The 21,426-nt window shown below is 44.7% G+C and overlaps 2 protein-coding genes across 3 annotated transcripts in view; one reads left to right on the top strand and one right to left on the bottom strand.

Moving 5' to 3' along the window:
- Positions 1-6,343, bottom strand: part of ENOPH1 (enolase-phosphatase 1) — a 62,398-nt gene extending 56,055 nt beyond the window's left edge. The window contains exon 1 of the mRNA XM_089675805.1: positions 5,908-6,343. Coding sequence (XP_089531931.1) covers positions 5,908-5,991 — 84 coding nt within the window. The 5' untranslated portion in view covers positions 5,992-6,343. The remainder of the gene's footprint in view (positions 1-5,907) is intronic.
- A 140-nt stretch (positions 6,344-6,483) lies between these two features.
- Positions 6,484-15,607, top strand: HNRNPDL (heterogeneous nuclear ribonucleoprotein D like). Of its 2 annotated transcripts, XR_016312510.1 has the most exons (9): positions 6,484-6,644; positions 11,265-11,433; positions 11,790-11,951; positions 13,072-13,203; positions 13,288-13,408; positions 14,051-14,218; positions 14,307-14,399; positions 14,773-14,876; positions 15,320-15,607. XR_016312510.1 is itself a non-coding variant. In XM_089675789.1 (8 exons), the coding sequence occupies exons 1-7, from the start codon at positions 6,568-6,570 to the stop codon at positions 14,375-14,377; spliced, it is 900 nt and encodes a 299-aa protein (XP_089531915.1). In that variant the 5' UTR covers positions 6,485-6,567; the 3' UTR covers positions 14,378-14,399; positions 15,320-15,607. The 2 variants fall into 2 exon arrangements, 1 of the variants encoding a protein (XP_089531915.1); XM_089675789.1 differs by lacking the exon at positions 14,773-14,876 and having other exon boundaries at positions 6,485-6,644.
- The last annotated feature ends 5,819 nt before the right edge of the window (positions 15,608-21,426 follow it).

Here is a 21,426-nt window from a genome sequence, read left to right as displayed (position 1 = left end):
CAAAAAAAAAAACAACAACATGCTGCTCTTGATACTCCCGCCATCTGACTGCTGCACCGGGATGCCAATTCTTAAATACGGTCATGTCGTCACAAGGGGGCGGAGTTACCGTGCCCTCTTGTAGCGTCATCATGCGCTGTGATTGGCCAAAGCATTACACCTGACCTGTGGTCAGGTGCATTGCTTTGGCCAATCACAATGCACTGTCAGGGCTTGAAAATGAAGCCCATCGCTATCTGAAATCCCCCCTGCTGAGTCAGGGCAAGAGTTCACCAATTAAAAGGTAGCTTAAGTTGTACTAACTGCACAGCTATAGGTCAGCCCAGGGTGGGATGTGTCAGATGTCTGCAGACAGACCAATGCTCTCCCACAGACAGCAGGGGTCTCACACTGCACCATGCTAGCTGTAAAGGATAGGAGGATTTCATTCTGCTTTAAATTGATGGCTGCAAATGCAAGGATGCTCTGTGCCCTTCACATGTTTGTGTTGCATTACTGCACTACATTTAGGATATCTATCCATTTTGAAAGGGTTAACAACACACTAAAAACACAAGTGACTTTTTTTCGACACAGCACAATGCAAGCATTGCATTTGTGTGCCGTAGTATGCAGTGCAGGTGTATTGTACATTACTGTAACAATGTTGAGGTGCCATTCAGAAATAATGGCAGCGCAACACATGCACAGTGTTGCATGCATTACAATGTATGGTAAAACTTGAGCTTACAGCACATTAAAGTGATTGTAAAGGCTCAATTTTTATTTTTTAATAACAAACATATACTTACCTGCTCTATGCAATGGTTTTGAACACAGCAGCCCTGATCCTTTTCTTGGGTTCCCAGCCAGCTCTCCTGGACCCTCCCCCTTGCCGAGTGCCTCAAAGCAAGCCACAAGTTATGGGGCACTCGTGCATGTTTACTCCCGAACCACCTCTGTGTGCCCGTAAGATACAGATTGGGGTGTCTCGGCCCTCCCTCAGCTCCCTCCTCACTGGCTGTGAGTGACAGCAGCAGGAGCCAATGATGTCTGCTGCTGTGTCTAAGCCAATGAAGAGGGAGAGAGCAGAGAAAGCCTCGGCTTTCCAGAACATCACTGGATCGAGATCGGGTTCAGGAAAGTATAGGGGGCCTGACTGTAAAATGTTTTTTACCTTAATGCAGAGAATGCATCAAGGGTAAAAAACAAAACAAAAAAACATACACACCTTCTGCCTTTAGAACCACTTTAATGCCAAATTTTTAATACTAACATATTGTGCAGCCCTCTGGACATGTTGAGCCACACTTGAAGCCCCCGTATATTTATGAAGCTGCTCTAGATTTTCAGCCATGTAGGTACTTGTCCACACCATTCCCTTCACTGCACACACCACAGCCGTGATACAGCAGGGCCACTGGTGTGAATGAGCCCTAATGTAATGACAAGCTGATGGCGGACGCAGCTGTGACTATTTGCAGTCAGCAATTAACTGTGGTTAAGGTCAGATGATTCTGCTGGATGGAGTCTGTCTGTGTCCAGCCATGATCACTGCAGGTGATTGCTAGCTGTTTGAACTGATAGCTGTGAATGTCACCAGCCTATCATTGCATTGCATTAGCTGAGGGGCCGCATTGTTTCACACACACCTCTCATTACAGATGCAGGAATCTGCAGATTCTTGCTGCTTGAATGTGAAAGTTGTTCTAATCACCTGTGTGAATGGACCCTCTTCCGGTATGAACAGAGCACATACACCAATTAGCCATAACTTTATGACCACCCACCTAATGTTGAGTAGGTCCCCCTTTTTACTGCAGTACAGCCCTGACCCATGGCGGCATTGACACCACTAGACCTCTGAAGGTATGCTCTGATATCTGGAACTACGCTATGAGTAGCAGATAATTTCATTTCTGTAAATTGTGAGGTGAATCCAAATTGTTTTTCCAGCACATCCCACAGATACTCGATTGGATTGAAATCTGGAGAATATGGAGGCCAAGTCAACACTTTGAACTTGTGTTCCTTGAACCATTTCTGCAGTGTAGCAGGGCACATTATCCAGCTGAATGAGGCCACAGCCATTAGTACATACTGTTTCCGTGAAGAAGTGTCCTTGGTCACCAACAATGTTTAGATAGGTGGTACATGTCAAGTAACATCCACATTAATGGCAGAAAACCCAAGATTTTCCAGCAGAACATTGCCCAAAGCATTGCCTCGGCCAGCTTGCCTTCTTCCCATTCTGTATCCTGATGTCCTATCTTCCCCAGGTAAGTGATGCACATGCACTCGGTCACCCACATGATGTAAAAGAAAATGTGATGTATCAAACCAGGCCACCTTCTTTCATTGCTCTGTGGTCCAGTTCTGATGCCCACGTGCCTATTGTAGGAGCTTTTGGCTGTGGACACGGATCAGTATGGCCACAATGACCAGTCTGCAGCTACGCAGCCCCATACACAACAAACTGTGATGGCCACTTTTCCTGTTTTCAACACATCAACTTCAAGGACAACATGTTTCCTTCCTGCCTAGTATATCCCACTGACTTTCAGATGCCTTAGTAACAAGATAATCAATGCTTTTCACTTAAAGTGGAACTTTAGTCAGAAAATGAAGTCCTGCTAGATCACTTCAGGCTGTCCCCTTTTGCAAGTATAGCTATGTAAAACATTCAAAAATAAGTGTCTATACTTTAAAAAATCCAGTAATACACAGTCTCTCCCTGCTCTGCACATGCTCAGTTGCTCTTTATTTTTCGCCACTGTTCAGGAAATGTAGAGGCCGATCTGCTGACAGTCTAAAGATTTACTGCTGTTCAGGGCTCCAGCAAAATTGCAGCCTCTGGCAAGAAGAAATAGCAGCAATGCTGGTGGTAATTTACAGCATACACTAACTTTGATAGTATAATTATTAATGTGGAATGTATGTTCCCTGCTAAAGAACATCATTTTTTATCAAGCTGTTATGCGTAAAGTTCTACCTTAAAGTGGAATTTAAGTCTGGAACTAAAACTCCCTTCTAACTCCTATATGAACTACTCTGTAGAAGGAATATGCTTACACCTACCTTAGTCTCAAAAGTCATGTGATCTACGCAGTGACCAGCTTCAGGGGAAAGGAGACAGCGCCGACAACTGGTGGAATGCCTGGTCCGTGATGTTGCCCATATAGGGCAACCATTGTTAGCCCTCCCTCTTCTCCCCTGAAGCTGCCGCTGGGAGCTGATCATGTGACTGGACTAGAGCGCTCTGAGAATAGGAATATATAAGGATCTTCTTTCTACAGAGCACATAGAATAGGAGTTAGGAGAGGGGAGGTTGAAAAGAGTTTTTTTTTCCCCCAAATCATACTTACCTAGGTGGATGCTGCATCGGTCCGATGCTGCATCTGTCCCCCGCCGGGTCTAAATGTGAGAACTTGGTGATCACATGATCGCTGAGTTCTCACCGCTGTTGTGAGCAGAGATTAGTGACTGTCAGTCACTGCTGCCTGCTCTGCCTCGAGCGCTGGGCTGTGAAGGGGGAGAAAGCAGCTGGCTCAGGCTCTCAATGGCTCACTGAGAGGCTGAGCTAGGTACCGCTTGAGGCTCTGGGATAGATTCCGACTTTAAAGTCGGGATCTTTCCCCAGCCTGGACCAGCTGATTGGCTTCAGCCAGCTGTCAGCTGAAACGAGTCACAGGAGTGCAGAACAAACTGTGATCCACAGAAGAACAGCCAAAAGAACTTAGTTTGCACTTCTCCTTTAAGCTTAGATCTAGACCAGAATTCCACTTTAACCTGTCAGTGTTCAGAAAGTTATGCCTGATCAGTGTAAAAAACAAGCATTTAGCTTTGATTAGTTTCAGACACTTGTTTTCTATGAGCTCTTTAAGCGAAGTTCTTTAAAAAGAAAAAGCCAGCAGCTACAAAAACTGTAGCTGCTGACTCTTAAAAAACAGCCACTTACCCGTCCCCTGATCCTGCTGTGTTCTCTCCGCAGCTCGTTTCACCGGTTGGCCGGTGTTCCTGCCACTGGCATCTTCACTGTGGGCATGGCTAAGACAGCTTGCGGCTTCACAGCCGGGTGCCCACTGCGCATGCGAGTGTATGCTGTGCTTTCTGAATTGTCCCATGGTCTTCTGGGACATATCACTTGTCCCAGAAGACTACGGGAGGGGGTTGGGGACAACTTCCGCTTCCCTAGGCCAGTGATCTCCAAACTGTGGCCTGGATGCAGCCCTTTGCTTGCTTTTATCTGGCCCCTGGGGCACTTTTCCTCCCACTGATACCAACAATGGGGCATAATTCCTGCTACTGACATCAACAACTGGGCACTAATCCTCTCATTGACACCAACAAATAGGTAAATATAAGGATCTTCTTTCTACAGAGCACATAGAATAGGAGTTAGGAGAGGGGAGGTTGAAAAGAGTTTTTTTTCCCCCAAATCATACTTACCTAGGTGGATGCAGTTGGTGTCAATGAGAGGATTAGTGCCCAGTTGTTGATGTCAGTAGCAGGAATTATGCCCCATTGTTGGTATCAGTGGAAGGAATAGTGTCTTGTATTAGTGGGAGGAAAAGTGCCCCAGGGGCCAGCTAAAAGCAAACAAAGGGCTTCATCCAGCCCCCAGGCCAGTTTGGAGACCACTGACCTGGGCGATCGGAAGTGAAAGTTGTCCTCCCACTGACACCAATGATAGGGCACAATTCCTCCCACTGGCACCAATGATAGGGGACCATTCCTCCCACTGACATCAACGATAGGGCACTATTGTGCCCACTGACACCAACGATAGGGCACTATTCCTCCCACTGACACCAACGATGGGGCACTATTCCTCCCACTGACACCAACGATGGGGCACTATTCCTCCCACTGACACCAACGATGGGGCACTATTCCTCCCACTGACACCAACGATGGGGCACTATTCCTCCCACTGACACCAACGATGGGGCACTATTCCTCCCACTGACACCAACGATGGGGCACTATTCCTCCCACTGACACCAACGATGGGGCAGTATTCCTCCCACTGACACCAGCGATGGAGCAGTATTCCTCCCACTGACACCAGCGATGGGGCAGTATTCCTCCCACTGACACCAGCGATGGGGCAGTATTCCTCCCACTGACACCAATGATGGGGCAGTATTCCTCCCACTGACACCAATGATGGGGCAGTGTTCCTCCCACTGACACCAACGATGGGGTGCTATTCCTCCCACTGACACCAATGATGGGGCACTATTCCTCCCACAGACACAAACAATGGGGCACTATTTTTCCCAATGATGGGGCACTATTCGCTCAGTGACACCAATGATGGGGTGCTATTCCTCCCAGTGACACAAACGATGGGGTGCTATTCCTCTCCCTAATTTCAAACATGCATTGTTTACTCCCTCTGATGCCAGGACAATTGCTATTCCCAATGACCACAGTCCAGGCCCCCTAAAAACTGAAGGACAGTAAATTGGCCCTGGCCTAGATCGCAGAAGTGGGAGCGGGTACCTGTCAATTTCAGGTACCCATTCCCCAAAGATGTCAATCCTTAATGGGGAGCGGAGGACCAGTCTTTAAAGACGAACATCCCCTTCTGGGTGGAGCTCCGCCTTAACTCAAACCAGTGTTGATCTATGTAGATCAAAGGGTGGGGTGTGAATGATCCCCATCACAGCTCAGCCGGAAAGTAAGGGAAGTTCACTAAGACTGGAGCAGCTGTGCATGGCAACCAATCAGCTTCTCTCTTTCATTTTCAAACCACAACTGAAGAAGCTAAAGCAGAAAGCCGATTGGTTACTGTGCAATGCTGCTCTGGACTTGATCCAATATCTTTCATTTCGAGAAGGATTGGGATTTCGGTTAGTTGTCTTTGCGAGCCAGTGAACAGAGAGCACATAAGAGCCAGCCATGTCCTCTGACATCCCTTACCTTCACAAAGGTAATCGGGGTGGTGGTGCCCTCGATATCTAGGAGCACGGTGCTGACACAGGCCGGCACGGTAAGGGAGCCCATGCTTCCTCCAGCAGTGTGTATGCGGCGGAGAGGCGGAAGCTGCAGTGTGAGGAGGCGGGAGCACTCCCCATCAATGTGCTTCCACTGCCTGCACTGCTAATGTGGCCAGCAAGACTACTCCCAGCTCATACAACCTATTGGAGGTTCGCAGCCCGCTAAAACCCGCTGTGTGCGTGTATGAACCCGTTCGATGGTGTAGTAGACGCCCCTTGTACAGCTCGGGCGTGCTTCTGTATATTTTACACACCATACATAAAGGAACTAGCACAGAACAAACACCCTCCAAACCGGGCCCTCTGCACACGGCCTTAGCACCCCCTTTGTCTTCCCTGCGCATCCCCGCCCAGCCTTCTCAACTTCCGGCCGTCCCACCTCCCCCCGGTCCGCTTCCAGCCAATAGAGGGCGAGCGCTTTCATGTGACGTGTAGGGAATGGAGACACCGTATTGGCTCCCGCTTCTGATATATAAGCAGAGGGCGGGCGGCGGGAGGATCTTTTTCGTTGTTGTCTGTGGTGTAGACGGGTCAGGCGTGTTCCTTGTACGTTTAGTAACTAGCTGGCGCTGTAGGTGAAATAATGAGCGGGTACGGTAACGCCGAGGAATTCTCCGAAGGAGCCAAAATTAACGCCAGCAAAAACCAGCAAGATGATGGGTGAGTGTGGGGAGCGCCGCTCAGGCGGTCTGGGGAGGTGATTGTGCTGGGATAGAGGGAACGCTGCTGAGGGGAAGGGTTTTTTCTTTACTGCCCCCCACAGGGATGGCCATACTGGCGCTATTTTAATAAACAGCACCGGTGCCATTTGCGTTCATTCTGTATCGCATGTCGTCAGCGGTAGCCAATAGGACGGGAATAGGCGGAGCTCTAGCACGTTCGCTTCTGGTTGGCTTGTTGGGTGACGTCAGTGCGCTCCTGCCTTCCCTTGTAAGTATACAGCCGTGATACGCTGACGCTGGCACTGTACTAGAGCTAAATATAGCCGCATAGGTTCTGATTGCCTATGGAGAGGAATGGATCACACTGCGACAGGATCGGCATAGGCTGTAAATGGCAACCGATCTGATTCTAGACTTTCATTTTGAAAACGTCTCAGGAAGCTATTATGTATATCTTCAGTTTTTAAAGGATCCCTGCTATGAAGTCAATTGGAAGGGTGATTAGAGGTCTACAAGTGTCTGTATTGCTGGCTTTCTCAGGAAATCTTCCATTGCTTCATGGCAATGAGTAACATGCCAACATGGATAAAAGGGACAAACCTTTTTCTTTTTATTCAGGCCTGCAGAGCATTGCACATGTGATCAGTGCAGCATACTGGCTCTTCATTTTTGCCCCAGGCTCATAGAGACCTTTAGTTAGGAGTGTGAATGTGCTCCATTGGAAGCTACAAGTCTCTCTGCTGTAATGGGAGGTGTGGTCTTTCCATTCACAGATTCATGTGAATAGATGAAACAGCAGTGTGGGCTCCGCCTACATCCAATAGAAGAATGCAGGGGGTGGGTTGGGGAATGTGACCATGTTAATTGTTACTTCCTACATATGCGTGTAACATGTAAAGGTGAACTAAGGCTTTGATCTTCCACCACCCCCTGCATAGCCTTTTTTTGTGTGACCTTTCACCCCTCTGACCCAGAGCTTGTATCTAGAGAAGGCAAAGAGAAGCCTCTCCCCAAAACGAAACTGATTCCTCCCAGTGTACATCCCTTCCTAATTTAGCCTTCATTTATCATTTCATTTTTATTCTCTAGTAAGGGTGCCAGTTAGAGTTGCTACCTTTTCCCTTTAACCATTGGCCCTCCAGAGGATTTATTTATTTCAGGTACTTGTATAGCACCATCAGTTTACACAGTGCTTTACATATAGTACATTCACATAAATTATTATTTAATATGCTATTGCCAATAATACATTTTTAATACCCTCATTTTCGCATTACTTTATTATTTATTTATTTCATGTACTTGTATAGCGCCGTCAATTTACGCAGTACTTTACATCAATATAGTACATTTTATATCAGTCCCTAACCCTCAAGGGGTGTACAATCTAGGGTCCCTAACTCGCATTCATACATACACATACTTGGGCCAATTTAGACAGGATCCAATTCACCTACCAGCATGTTGTTTTTTTGGAGTGTGGGAGGAAACCGGAGTACCCAGCGGAAACCCACGCAGGTACAGGGAGAACATGCAAAATGCAAGCAGGTGGTGCCGTGGTTGGGATTTGAACCAACAACCCTAGTACTGCCAGGCGGAAGTGCTAACCATTTAGCCACTGTGCTGCTTTACATATATATTGCACATTCACAGCAGTCCCCCCTCTCATGAAAATATGAAATGTATGTTTTTTGTTTGAGCGCATTTTCCACATCTTTGGATCCATCAAGGAGAGATCAGATGGAAGAGTTGGTCTGAAACAATACCACCGAGTAACCGCTTGCCCTCCTGAGGATATACCCCCATCCCCTTCCTGACCAGGCCATTTTTTGCGTTTTGACGCAGGGTTAACTGAAGGATGCTGTGCACAGCCATCCCGAGCAGTGTGCCTGAGCTGACAAGGAAGACTGTAAACCAGACTTCCTCGTCAGTGATGTTGGTAATTACCGGGCGCCGGTAGGTAATCACTGGTTGGGACCCGATGCTTGACATCTGTGGCTGCGAATGGTGGCATGGGCTTGCCCCTACCTGCAAGTGCAAAAATTACGTGTATATGTGATCTTGCACACCCATGTAGCATATCTGCCATTTGGTGGCGGGTAAGTGGTTCAACTCAAACACATTAATTACACAGGTTCTGTTGCTTTCCTGCATACAAGGCAGTAGGGATACGCAAAATAATTTGTGTGTGTGTATACACGTAATTTTTCATTTTTGGGTAGGGGTATGCCTATATTCGTGGACTTGGCTGTTCACTGGGTTCCAGCCGGTAATTACTCGCCAGAACCTGGTGACTGCCATGTATTACTGGTGGGGGGGGAGAACTGTATTTAAACAATACAGTCCTCTCCCCTGTCAGCTCCAGCACACTGCTTTGTATGGCTCTGCATAGCAGCCCTATACAAAGCAGTATGCTTACAGTTGAAAGCATACACAGCTCACTGAACAGCAGTTAACCCTTTGATCTCCCCAAATGTTAACCCCTTTTTTCTGGTGCCATTAGTAGTGTCTGCTTTTTATTAGCACTGATCACTGAATTGGTGTCACTGGGGATGTCAGCAACAGTCAGTTCCCCCAGTGTCAGAATGCCTGCTGCAGTGTCGCTGATCACCTCCATTACTAGTAAAAAAAAAAATTCCAGTATCTATACCATTTTTGTAAACACTATAACTTTCACATATACCAATTAATTTACACGAATTGGGATTTTTTTCTTTTTTTTTAGGGAAGACGTATAGAATACATTTTGGCCTAAATTTGTTTGTTAAATTTTTTACTGGACATGTTTAATAGCAAAATGTCAAATTATTTTTCTCAATTGTACTTTATTTTCTGCACACCAGGGTGGATAAAAATCAATGATTTTTTTAAAAAATCAAAAACTTCTTCTTTTTTTTTTTTTTTTTATTTAAATCGGATTTTTTTGATTTAAATGCTTTTTGAGGAAAATATATTACCATCCAAAGGTTATTCCATCATGAAATAAAGATTAGTTTTTTAATTATGTAGAATAAGGCTGTATATGTTTAATTTTTTGGTAAATAAATTCCATTAATCCATTCACAATGTCATGCTCTTCCAGTGGTTTTTGTAAGATTATTGGGCAGTTTCTCTGCCTACAAGATATTATCACAGATGTTTGGTTTACTTTTGCAGTTCTCAAAACTGAATTTGACTCAGCGGAGATCACATAACATGAACAGAGTTAAAAGACCTTAATCCTAACTTCTACAAACCTATGACTACGGAATCAACCCCTTCAGTGCCAAGTTTCAAGAAGTTCAGTGAATAGAATAGAAACAATATTTTTCTGATTGTTTGGAGTGGAATAGATCTGCACAAGAAGAAAGTGAAACTAAGTGTGAGGAGGAAGGGGCTGACAGTCTAGGTTTCTTAAAATATATATATTTTGTTTAGCCAAATTAGTTAACAAACATGGATGTTTGTTTAAGCAAATAACATATGCTGTAATGTTGTTGTTTCAGTTGAATAAATCTATTTAAATTAAGGTAAAGATAATTTTTCTCCTTCCTACGTACAACAGAAAAGTTGTCCAAATATGAATGATTAACCTATTAATCTGGGGATAAAAAAACTAATATGAAAAGTTGTTCTAAAAATCTTCATCTACTTGCATTAGTCTTTATGTAGAAAACTATGATTTAAATCAAGCCTTACTGACTAGTCATTTAAATCAAATCCACCCTGTTGCACACAAAAAAAACCCTGCACAGGCAATCGAATACCATCAAGAGCTCTATTCGTGGGGGGGGGAGAAATTTCATCTGGGTGCAGCGTTGCACGACTGTGCAATTTTCAGTTAAAGAAACACAGCGCCATAATGCAAAAAATGGCCTGGTCAGGAAGGGGGGTTTATTTACTGGAGGGCAAGTGGTTAAGGTGTTAAACTGTGCCTTCTCTGCATTAAATTTGCCTCAGAACCCATGCAATTAATATGTTCGGTTTTAAAGGGATGAGGTGGCAACCCTAGTGCCTGTTTTTGCTCTGATTTCAGTATAACTTCACTAAAGATGCCTGCATACGCTTCATAATTTTTACATTACTTTTAGGCTGAGTTAATACTGACTTGCAGTGTACGTTTTCATCCATTTTATGTGCTTTTTAACATGTGTTGGCATCCACGCTGATTTTGTTTTAGCACACTTGTAAAATGCAGGTCAATGCATACACAAACAATTGTCCTGACCACACTACAATGCTGCATTGGCTGGTGTTGCGTTAAAATGTGTACATGTTGCAATTTAACAGACTGCAGCATCTTGGGGTGAACAGGACACATTATTCAATCACTGTGCACTGACCTGCATTTTACAAGTGTGCTAAAGGGGTGATCAGTGCATGTGTATGCAAGTTAAACGCACACAAAAATGGATGGAAATGTACATCCACTTTTCCTACATTTTACAGCAAATCAGTGTGAATTCAGCATTCGTCTTGCATTTTTTTTTTTTTTTGTTCAGAATAGGCCTATAAAAGAAATTATTAATCAGAATTATGCAATTTCCTATAGATATAAAAGTGCAGACAATTGAATGAGGCTGATGAACTTGCTTTGTTTCTAATGCTATTTGTTTGTTTGTTTTTTCTCCTTCCAAAGGAAAATGTTTATTGGAGGGCTCAGTTGGGACACAAGCAAAAAAGATCTCACAGAATACCTGTCAAGATTTGGTGAAGTGGTTGACTGCACAATAAAAACAGATCCAGTCACTGGACGATCAAGAGGTTTTGGCTTCGTCCTATTTAAGGATGCAATAAGTGTAGACAAAGTAAGTTTAAGTGTTGTCATACAGAGTGAAAGGTATGATGAAACCAGCTGCTTTCTAACTTAAGGATGGCATACTAGCTCTGAGCAGAGACTTCAGTTGCAGGGAGGCCAGTGCTTTAACCTTGAAATATTATATGGTCAGAGCTTCCCTCTATTAAGCTCTTCTTGAAATAGTTTTACAATTATAAAGAAGCTTGAGTTTACTTTGATTGGGGAGGGGGTGATCAAGTATGGCTAGTAGCTATGTATCAAAGTTGGATTAGCTGGAGGTGTTTTGAAGTAGATGTGTAGTTGTACTGATTCCCTTACTTGGCCAATAGAATAACAGGTTGATAATTTGCCTTTATTAAACTCCAGGTACTTGAGACGAAGGAACACAAACTTGATGGGAAACTTATTGATCCCAAAAGAGCAAAGGCATTGAAAGGCAAGGAGCCTCCCAAGAAAGTCTTTGTTGGTGGCTTAAGCCCTGATACCACAGAGGAACAGATCAAGGACTACTTTGGTGGATTTGGTGAAGTAAGTAAACTCTTTTGCCCCAGAAGGAACTTTGGTACAACTTTTTTTTTTTTTTTTACAGTAATGTAGTATGAGGTATCTGAGGTTATAGCACACCCTGTGTAAACTTGTTTTGTGCATGACAAAAAGTTAAAACCCTGGCAAGATAAGTAAAATATTGGATTGTTTATAAATAATATTCAGTGTATGAAGCTGTTGAATTGGAAGCAATTTATTTTTATAGTTCGTACTACAGTTGGATAGTCTGCTTACCTTGTCAGACATTTGGGTGCACTTATTTAACCTTCCTAGCAGTAATCCCAATTGTGGCCCAGGGTTAATTTACAGTACAAATAGTAACCCCAAGCCACACTCAGGATTACTGTCATGCTTGTCCTGAGATCCCCAATCCTTACCTTGCCCTGCGATCCCCTGATGTCCTCCGGCTGATGCCGGCATCTGTCTTCTAGGTTCCCTTCCCTGCGAGCATTGGTACACGGGGGAGGAACCGGCGGGGGGTTTAAATAAAAGTAAAAATAACATACACACAATACATTGTAATCTGTTAGCATTGCATTATTGTATCAAACCATTTAACCTAAATTTTTTGTCCAGTACCCTGCCTGCACTTTTACCATTCTTTCTGCCTGGTAACTTGAAAATGTTCATGGCATCCAAAAAGCGTCCCTTTAGGTCAAAACCTGTTTTAGACCAGCTAGAGAACGGCAATCGTGAATAAGAATCACTTGCAGAACTGAGCGATAATTCATGGGGAAATTCCTCATCCGACACTGAAAGATTCTGCGACTGAGCGAACTTGGTGCTATATTTCATATTTTCAGTGTTTTTGGTTGGATTATATATCATTTATGATTTCGAGTTTCAAGAGTTATCATACCCGGGATGTTTACTAGACTCCTGTTTTGGACCTATTTTTCTGAGTTATTCCTCAGAATTACAGGCCTACAATGTAAAACAAATTTCCATGCAAAACAATGTGCCACTTTTAACCTCCCTGGCGGTCTAACTAATCAATATTTTTGAATCACAAAGTAATTGGCAAAAGTTGGATGTGCATGTTTAAAGGACTTTTTGGGGCATGCAGAAGGTTAGGTCTAAATTGCTGGAACCTTTTTTGTAGATTGAGAACATTGAACTTCCCATGGACACAAAGACAAATGAAAGGAGAGGGTTCTGTTTCATCACATACACAGATGAGGAACCAGTAAAGAAGTTGTTGGAAAACAGATATCACCAAATTGGCTCAGGAAAGGTGAAATATTTAACAAGGCTCCCTTTACAACATCTGCTTTTAGCTTTTAGTATTCTGTATATTTAGTGATTCTCTTTTTCTCAGTGTGAGATCAAAGTTGCACAGCCTAAAGAAGTCTACAGACAACAGCAACAGCAGCAACAACAAAAGGGAGGAAGAGGTGCATCGACAGGACGAGGTGGTGGAAGAGGGAGAGGAAGAGGAGGTATATAAAATGCTTTTCAACCTATATTAAATTGTGATGTAAGGCAAAGTGAAGTCCTATGTCAGCTAAACTGTTCTGGACAGAGTGGGGAAGGAATAGTTTGTCAGGTGTCTGCAAATTTCCTTCCAGATGTGCTAATCTCTCAAATATTGATAAGCAAAATATACTTTTAGTAAAGTGGTTTTTGCTGTTGTATGTGCCTTTTTGTCCATTGTTGATCACACCCCATTTTCTTGTACTGGTGTCACTTGGGGCAAGAATTGAGTGAAAATCCCCCTAATATGGTCACAAACAGAAATGATGCTCCACTTTGTGCAACCCCAGACCCCCCCCCCCCCCCACCAAAAAAAAACACAATTTGCTGAGTATGTTGGTGCTTATTGGGCCTGCATTCATGCAGTAGGTTTGGCTTTTAGGAATAAAGGCCTAGAAACGTCAGGTAGTGTGGTCCAAAGTTCTCTTGAGAGTTCTCATGTCTGTCACCCAGACTGGAGATAGTCTCTCCCAAAAAGGGGCCACAGTTTTCTACTGTCCAAAACTTGCTACAATGCAATTTTTTGCAAAAAATTGCCATAACAAATCTAAGCAACCTCTTTGATGTTGCTCTAATTGTGCTTGTATTTGAATTTTGTATTCTCAAAGGTCAAGGTCAGAACTGGAATCAAGGTTACAATAACTACTACGATCAAGGATATGGAGGCTATGGAAACAACTCTTACGATTCGTACAACAGTTACGGTGGATATGACTATTCAAACTACAACTATGGAAGCTATGGTGGATACAACCAAGGTTACACAGATTACAGTGGTGAGTTTTTATGTTGAATTATCCAACATAACCTTCAAGGAGTTGCTGACATCTTCAGTTTCGTAACTTGACTTGTTTTTCACTGCAGGCCAGCAGAGCACATATGGCAAGGCATCTAGGGGAGGTGGAAGTCACCAAAATAACTATCAGCCTTATTAATGGCTTTTAACAATCACATCAGGTATGTATAAAGCAGAATGGATATTTTAAATTTTAAGATTTAAACTTTAATAAAGATATAAATTTAATCTGTGTGGACTCCTTTTTATAAATGTTAAATTGTTTAACAGCCTTGTAAATTGTTTGTATTGCATAGTACTTTTTTAGAGCTTTAACTTAAAGACGAACCTTGAGTATTTTTCCCCATTAAGTAAAAGACAGAACTCTTTTTAAATTGGTGTAATCTGGTCGTTTTATGCCAGATGAACTAAGGAATAAATAAGCAAAATTTTTTAAAGTAAATACCAAGGTAAAGTACTGAAATGGGTACAACTTAAGGTAAAGAAGAATGTTGTCTTCTAACTCTGACATTATACCTTGTTTGTACCCGCCAGCGGGAACTTCATTGCAGGCCGTGTGTCACCCTGACCACGTCTATCTCTGGGGTCGCACGTTGTGGGCAGAGTGCAAGGCGTACACCAGAAACCGCTGTCCTGTGGTATGGTCTCTTCCAACTTCATGTACCAGCGTAAAGATTAAACTGGGAAAAACTACTTCAGACTTTGCTTCTTAACCTTCAAAGTCTTTTTGTTAACGTTCATTGTTTTGCAGGCATTTTTTAAAGTAAATGAATTCACAGCTTAATATTGGCTTTTCTTAAAGTGATTGTATCCAGAGCTTTTGTTTATTTTTAGGATTAATGTTTACTTCCTTTCTTTATAGCTAATAGTGAAATCTGCAGAGGACTTATTTAACTGGAGGGTGAAATGTTTCTATGATCATATGCACATAATTAAATGGATTTTGTAGACTTGATACATTAGTTGGGGGTTTAAATGCCTGGAAAAGGATACAAATGTGCACTTTTTTCTTTTAGAGTATTTTTAAATGGGCTATGCAATGCTAAACTTGCCAAGAACCTAATACGTGTCTGTCTTATAGGTAGCTATGGCTAAGGATCGGCTACAGGAGGCTTTCATCCAGACTGGGAGTTTACAATTTTCTCTTATGAGGACTTTGTGTACAGGACACGCTTGTGTCTTGATGTAAATAGCATCTGGTCCCCCCACTTTTTTTTTTTTTTTTCACCATGATCTATCAACTTCATCTGTGTATACAGTGATTTTATGTTCCCCCTAATTTTATGTTTATAAAATGTAATTTTGTGACATTCACTGCAGTGTGTCCAGTGTGATTTATAATAAAATTTTTAAAAAAAACATTAAGAAATCAGTCCTTTCTTTTTAGAATGAAAAGTTAGCCGACTTAACTGTTTTCACGTAAACTTATCCTTTCTGCCAGTAACCCACTGTGCACACAGCAGCCTGTCAGTGTTTAGGTCCTGGAGCCAGAATCTTTCTACTGGTTCCCCTGTTCTGTAGATTTCCTGCCCTGCAGGTAATGCAGAAAATGCATTGTGAATTAAGCAGTAAGATGCAAGTAACTACTTCACAGCAGTGGGATTACCTTCACTCAGAAGATGTTCCTCATAAGTACATCTACAATGCCTAGTAAAGGAGTTTTCAAACATCCACCAATGCAGATGAATTTAAAAATATTTAGGTTTTTAAAGTGTAATTGCAGGTTTTTTTTTTTTTTAGTTTAAATAGTTTGCTTGGGCCAAGCTGCCAAAACATTACTAACTGCAGCTGCTTTACGTGCTGTAATACTGTTAAAGCATCAGTTATACAGGATGCTGTGCTATGTTCTGAAGTCCTACAAGAGACTTCCCATCTACTGCTGGAACTAGTCAGCCTGAATCGGTCTTCTACTTTCAATAGTAGATTTGTATTTTTCTCCCCAATACAAGGCTTCCTCTGGCAGAGGTGGGCAGGCGACATCACCATTTCCTTTTTCATACAAACACAACTTGTATGTAACATTTTCGTAGCTTCTACTGATTTTACTTCTGAAACCATCTCCTAGCTGTGCTGAAACTGCTGTTCTGTTTCTGCTGCTTTGTGCATTCAGAATTGCAGAATTTGACCTGCATGGATGAGAGATTTCAGTTGCCTGTAAAATGTCTCCTTACTTAATTTGTGCTATTAAATTGGCAGTTCAGACAAAACCTAACTCCCACCCCCATTCTAAGGCTATTCTATAACTCTGTAAATAAAAGATCTGGGTATTTGCCTATTTTGAAGTTGGTCAGGTCTGTTCTCTAGCAGTAGCTTCTGTGTACTGGAGAGATTACTGACAATAGCTGGAAATGCCTGAGATGACAATCACCCATAGGCTTACTATGGGGCAACTGTTGGCTGCCCCTCCACTACACGAAAGCTGCCACTGACAACTCTGGCTTCAGAGTAGGTAAGTATACAGCTTTTGTTTACAGGATTTTGCCTGAACTTCCACGACTAGACTTATAGGGGATCACACATAAGGGTAAACCAAATCTTCATGCCCAAGCACAATTTTGACGTCATATGTATCAACACAACTTTGTACATCCAGGTGAATTATATATATATATATATATATATATATATATATATATATATATATATATATATATATATATATATATATATATATATATTTTTTTTTTTTTTTTTTTTTTCCTTGTAGCTGTATAGTTCATGTTACCACCATAACCTACCACCAAAGAACGCAAAATAAATTCTGCTCATAAGCTCCAAGGATCAGGGCTTTCCTAACCCTCTTGTATTGAACTGTATTGTCTCCTGTTATATTGTAAAGCACTGAGCAAACTGTTGGCGCTATATAAATCCTGTATGACAATTGCAGCAATACCACATGTGTATGCGATTTTGTTTGTACACATAGTACAGCCCAGAAACAATGGTGTGCATCAGACCTTTGATCTAGGTTTTAAATTTTTATTTTCCCCCCTCCCCCTCTGCAAGGAGATGCAATGCATCTCCATTCAGAGAGGGAAATTGGCGAGCAGGTGAACTGGAATCTGGTATGGGGCTCAGTGCTGGGTGTATGCTCCCAGCACAAAGGGAGATGCAAAAAAGCCCAGTGCAGTGGGGCTGCATTTTTGTGTTTTTATGCTAGTGTCAAGGATTTAAGAATGCTTGCACCACTCTTAAATTTGGAAATCGAGCAGATTATGTTCATTAAAATTGTTTTAGGACTATGTTCTATGCTGTGACAGAACAGTACAGCTGGAGCTGCATGTTTCTGATTCTTTTGTACATCCCCCCCCCCCCCCCCCCATTTTGTACCCCACATTGAATGTGAAAGGGATGTGAGCGGTTTCCCACAGATCCCCATTGGGTCTGGTGGTACAGAATGTGAAGTGTGCAGTTTTCTATACTGAAAACTGCAGTAATCCCTTTGGTAATTTTGAAACAGAAACTGGTGTCTGTGGTACAGGTAGACAAACAGGTTTGTCTGCTTTAGCAGTCCATACAATGATTTTTCCCGAGTCATCTTCTAGGACAGCTCACTTGAGAGAGAGGCTCCTCCCAGGAAACACCCGCTCCACCTTTTTCCTCTATAAGTAGCCTCTCTCCCAGGGGACCCTCAGGATTAGTGTTTCCTCAGGCCAGGAGTGAGCTACGCCCGTTTTGTTGTTTTTCTAGGGCCACCTGGCGAGGTACAGAGGCCCCCTGGCTGAGGCCCCCCTTTCCTCCTTTTCTTAGCAAGGCAGGGGCCTTGTGAGGGGGCTTTAGTCAGGTCCCCTTCGTGTAAACCCCTCTGGGGTGGGGGTGACAGACCCCAAATGGTCCTAGCGGGGCTCTCCAGGGGGGTAGAGCCCGCTACGCCGACCTGGGCAGGATTGCCTTTCCCTTGGGCTGAGGTGAGCTTACCTTTTCCGGGATCTCTGCAGCATGGACGGTGGTCGGGCAGGACACCGGAATCGCGTCATTTGCGGGCGCCGGGAAGTGACGTCACTTCCAGCGCAGGAACAGGAAGCGGCGCTGCCGCCATGTGGGCAATGGGCGGCGGGCCGTAGAACTCGCCCACACCACGGCCGCTTCTTCCACCGGCGGCCGTGAGAGGGAGGCCGGCGCATGAGGACCCCAGGGAGAGGGCGGAGCCCGCTAAGCCCTGCAAAACAGCCGCACCAAGGGGGAGTTCGCGGCAAGGATGGAGGCAGATCTGTCAAGGCTGGGGGAGGCCTGCAGCAGGTAAGGGCCTTTTTGGCTGCCACAACCACCCTGCCCACCCTCTCATTCCCCCCTGCCCTTCTTCCCTACACTACCTAGGGGCTTTCTGGGTGCTGGGGGGCCACGTAGGGGCCCCAAGGGGGCTGCACGGCGGATGGGCGCCCTATGTTCCTCATCCCCAGGTGGGCCCACAGGGGGGTGGCACAGAGGCTTGGTGGTTAGCATGTCTGCCTTGCAGTGAATGGGTTGTGGGTTTGATTCCCGACTATGACACCTCCTGCATGGTTTGCATGCTCCCCCCCCCCCCCCCCCCCCCTCAAAGGTTCTTCGCAACACCCCTGCCAAGGGACAGGGGAAAAGCGGACATGTTAGACCTCCTGGATGGGATGCTCGGGCAGAATGTAATTTGCCAGCTGGAGGAGGAAGAGAGGGGGAGTGGTTTTCTACTCCCATTTCTTCCTTAGAAGGAAGGCGTTGGGAACCTGCGGAATGATACTCAACCTGAAAAAGGGGAACGAGTTCGTGGGACCAACAAAAAAAAAAAAAAGTTTTGCAAGGAGACCATACACACAGTGAACAGGACTACTGCCACCAGGGCGTATTTATGGCTTAGATGGATTTGAAGGACACATATCTGCATGTCCCGATAAGGGAGGAATCAGAGAAGTTTCTCAGGGTTGCACTGGAAGGCGCAGGGGCAACAATTCTATTTCAGTTCAACGGAGGCAGCATGCAGGGGCGTGCATCTGTAATCCCAGCTCCTCTGGTGGCAGAGACTCTCAGACTGTTTGAGTCCAGGAGTTCTGGTCTCTCCTGAGCCATAGTGGTTGGCGCGTCTGCCTTGCGGTGTATGGGTTGTGGGTTCGGTCCCCGACCGTGGCGCCCCCTGCATGGAGTTTGAGTGTTCTCCCGCGCTTGCAGGGGTTTCCTCTGGGTACTCCCATTTTCATGCACTCCCCTCCGGTCTGTCATCGGCTCCAAGGATATTCACCAATGTCCGAGCAGAACCGCTACTTTTATTTGCAAATACAGAGAGTTGTTACATACTTAAACAGATAGGGGGGGCACGAGGGCCCCGAGACTGATGGATCTGGCAGAAACCCTCCTGAGCTGGGCAGAGACAAACCTAGAGTCCATCACAGCAGCGCATCTGAAAGGATATCTCAAACAGTTGGCGGACCAAATGAGCCGGAGAGAGGTCACTCAGAGTGGTGCCTCAGCCGTACAGCATTCAATCAAACCTGCGCCAGATGGGGCAATCCCTCCGCGGATCTCTTCACCAACAGCCAAAATACAAAACTGGGGAGGTACTGCAGCCTGCAGAAGGACCCCAGGAGTGCAGGGAGAGATGCATTAGCCCCGCATTGGGAGGGAGACCTTCTCTATGGGTTTCCTCCGTTCAGACTGTTGCCGGAAGTGATGCAGAAGATTCAGTCATCCCAAGCCAAAGTCATCCTGATTGTACCGTTTTGGCCCAAAGGGCCATGGTTTGCCCAGCTGAAGGAATTAAGCTCAACGGACCCATGGATGATACCGCCCTCACACGATTTACGGGGGGCAAGGGGAGGTGCTACACCCTCACCCAGGAGAACTCTCCCTAGCAGCGTGGCTTCTGAGTGGGACAGGCTAGCCAGGAAAGGCCTGTCAGAGAAAGTGGTCGCCACCATCTTAGACAGAAGGAAGAAATCGACAAACACCGTATATGATTAACTTGGAAGAAGTTCTCTGCCTGGAAAGATAGGAATGGGTCGCCGGGGGCTCCCATCTTACATACAGCATGGGAATTCCTCCAAGCCGGGGTAGATAAGAACCTGGCTGCAAATTCCCTTAAGGTGCAGGTAGCAGCACTATCAAACTTTCTGGAATTAGGATTGGCGGCAGACCCATTAGTAATCAGGTCCCTGAGAGCTATCTCTAGGCGCCGAGTCCTGCCCACGCCGAAGCACCCTACATGGGACCTGGGCACAGTTCTGAAGAGTTTTTTCAGCAAGAACCTTTTTGAGCCTTTGGAGGTGTGCTCCTTTAGACTTTTTGACTCCTAAAACCATCCTGCTTGTAGCAATTACGTCTGCCCGCAGAGTCAGCGAACTGCAAGATCTGTTGGTAATAGAACCATACTGCACTAGCCTGCGGGACGGAACCATCCTCCGCACGGATCCGGCGTTTCTACCTAAGGTTGCGTCACATTCTCATAAGTCACAGGAAGAAATAATACCATCCCTGGAGGGAGACTACAGCAGAATTGATGATCCAAGGAAGGGGGACAGTGCCTCCAAAGGCACCATCACAAGATGGGTAAGAGAGGCCATTTCTGAAGGTTATAGAGCTGCGTCTGTCACCACCGGCCAGCCTAAAGGCGCATTCGACCAGGGCCACCGCAGCCACCTGGGCGGAAAAGGCGGGGGCCTCCCCTGGACAGATCTGCAATGCCGCGACATGGTCCAGTTTCGCCACCTTCGCTAGACACTCCAGATTTGACCTAATCGGCAGCAAGGACCAGGTGTTCGGCAGGAAGGTCCTACGAACAAAGGGCCCACCCTAGAGCATGTATTTCTATTCTACTCCTCTCAAGTGAGCTGTCCTAGAAGATGACTCGGGAAAACGCAGTTATTTACCTGTTAACTGTATTTCCAGGAATCTTCTAGGACAGCGTAACTCCCTCCCGATTGCTGTGTGATTATGTGCTAGGGTTTCGTCATGCTTGAAATCGTCATTGTGTCTCTACTACCATTTTTATGCTTTCTCCTAGGCCTTCGGTCATATTCTTATACTGAGGGTCCCCTGGGAGAGAGGCTACTTATAGAGGAAATAGGTGGAGCGGGTGTTTCCTGGGAGGAGCCTATCTCTCAAGTGAGCTGTCCTAGAAGATTCCTGGAAATACAGTTAACAGGTAAATAACTGCGTTTTTTTTTTTCTATTCAACCAGCTAGATTAAAAAAAACACTCGCTGTATTCTTGGCAGGGAGCCTT

Source organism: Staurois parvus, unplaced genomic scaffold, assembly GCF_062004578.1.
Source record: "Staurois parvus isolate SC_StPar_1 unplaced genomic scaffold, SC_StPar_1.0 ptg000013l, whole genome shotgun sequence".
NCBI classification, from domain to species: domain Eukaryota; kingdom Metazoa; phylum Chordata; class Amphibia; order Anura; family Ranidae; genus Staurois; species Staurois parvus.
The sequence above is the reverse complement of the archived record's forward strand: the minus strand, read 5'-3'. Positions and strand labels throughout refer to the sequence as shown.

What these genes read in the sequence shown, in the direction of transcription:
- HNRNPDL (XM_089675789.1), top strand. Translation starts at nt 6,568, where the DNA reads ATGAGCGGGTACGGTAACGCCGAGGAATTCTCCGAAGGAGCCAAAATT. An exon ending in ACTTTGGTGGATTTGGTGAA is followed by an intron (nt 11,952 to 13,071) that starts GTAAGTAAACTC and finishes CCTTTTTTGTAG; the next exon opens with ATTGAGAACATTGAACTTCC. An exon ending in ACCAAATTGGCTCAGGAAAG is followed by an intron (nt 13,204 to 13,287) that starts GTGAAATATTTA and finishes TCTTTTTCTCAG; the next exon opens with TGTGAGATCAAAGTTGCACA.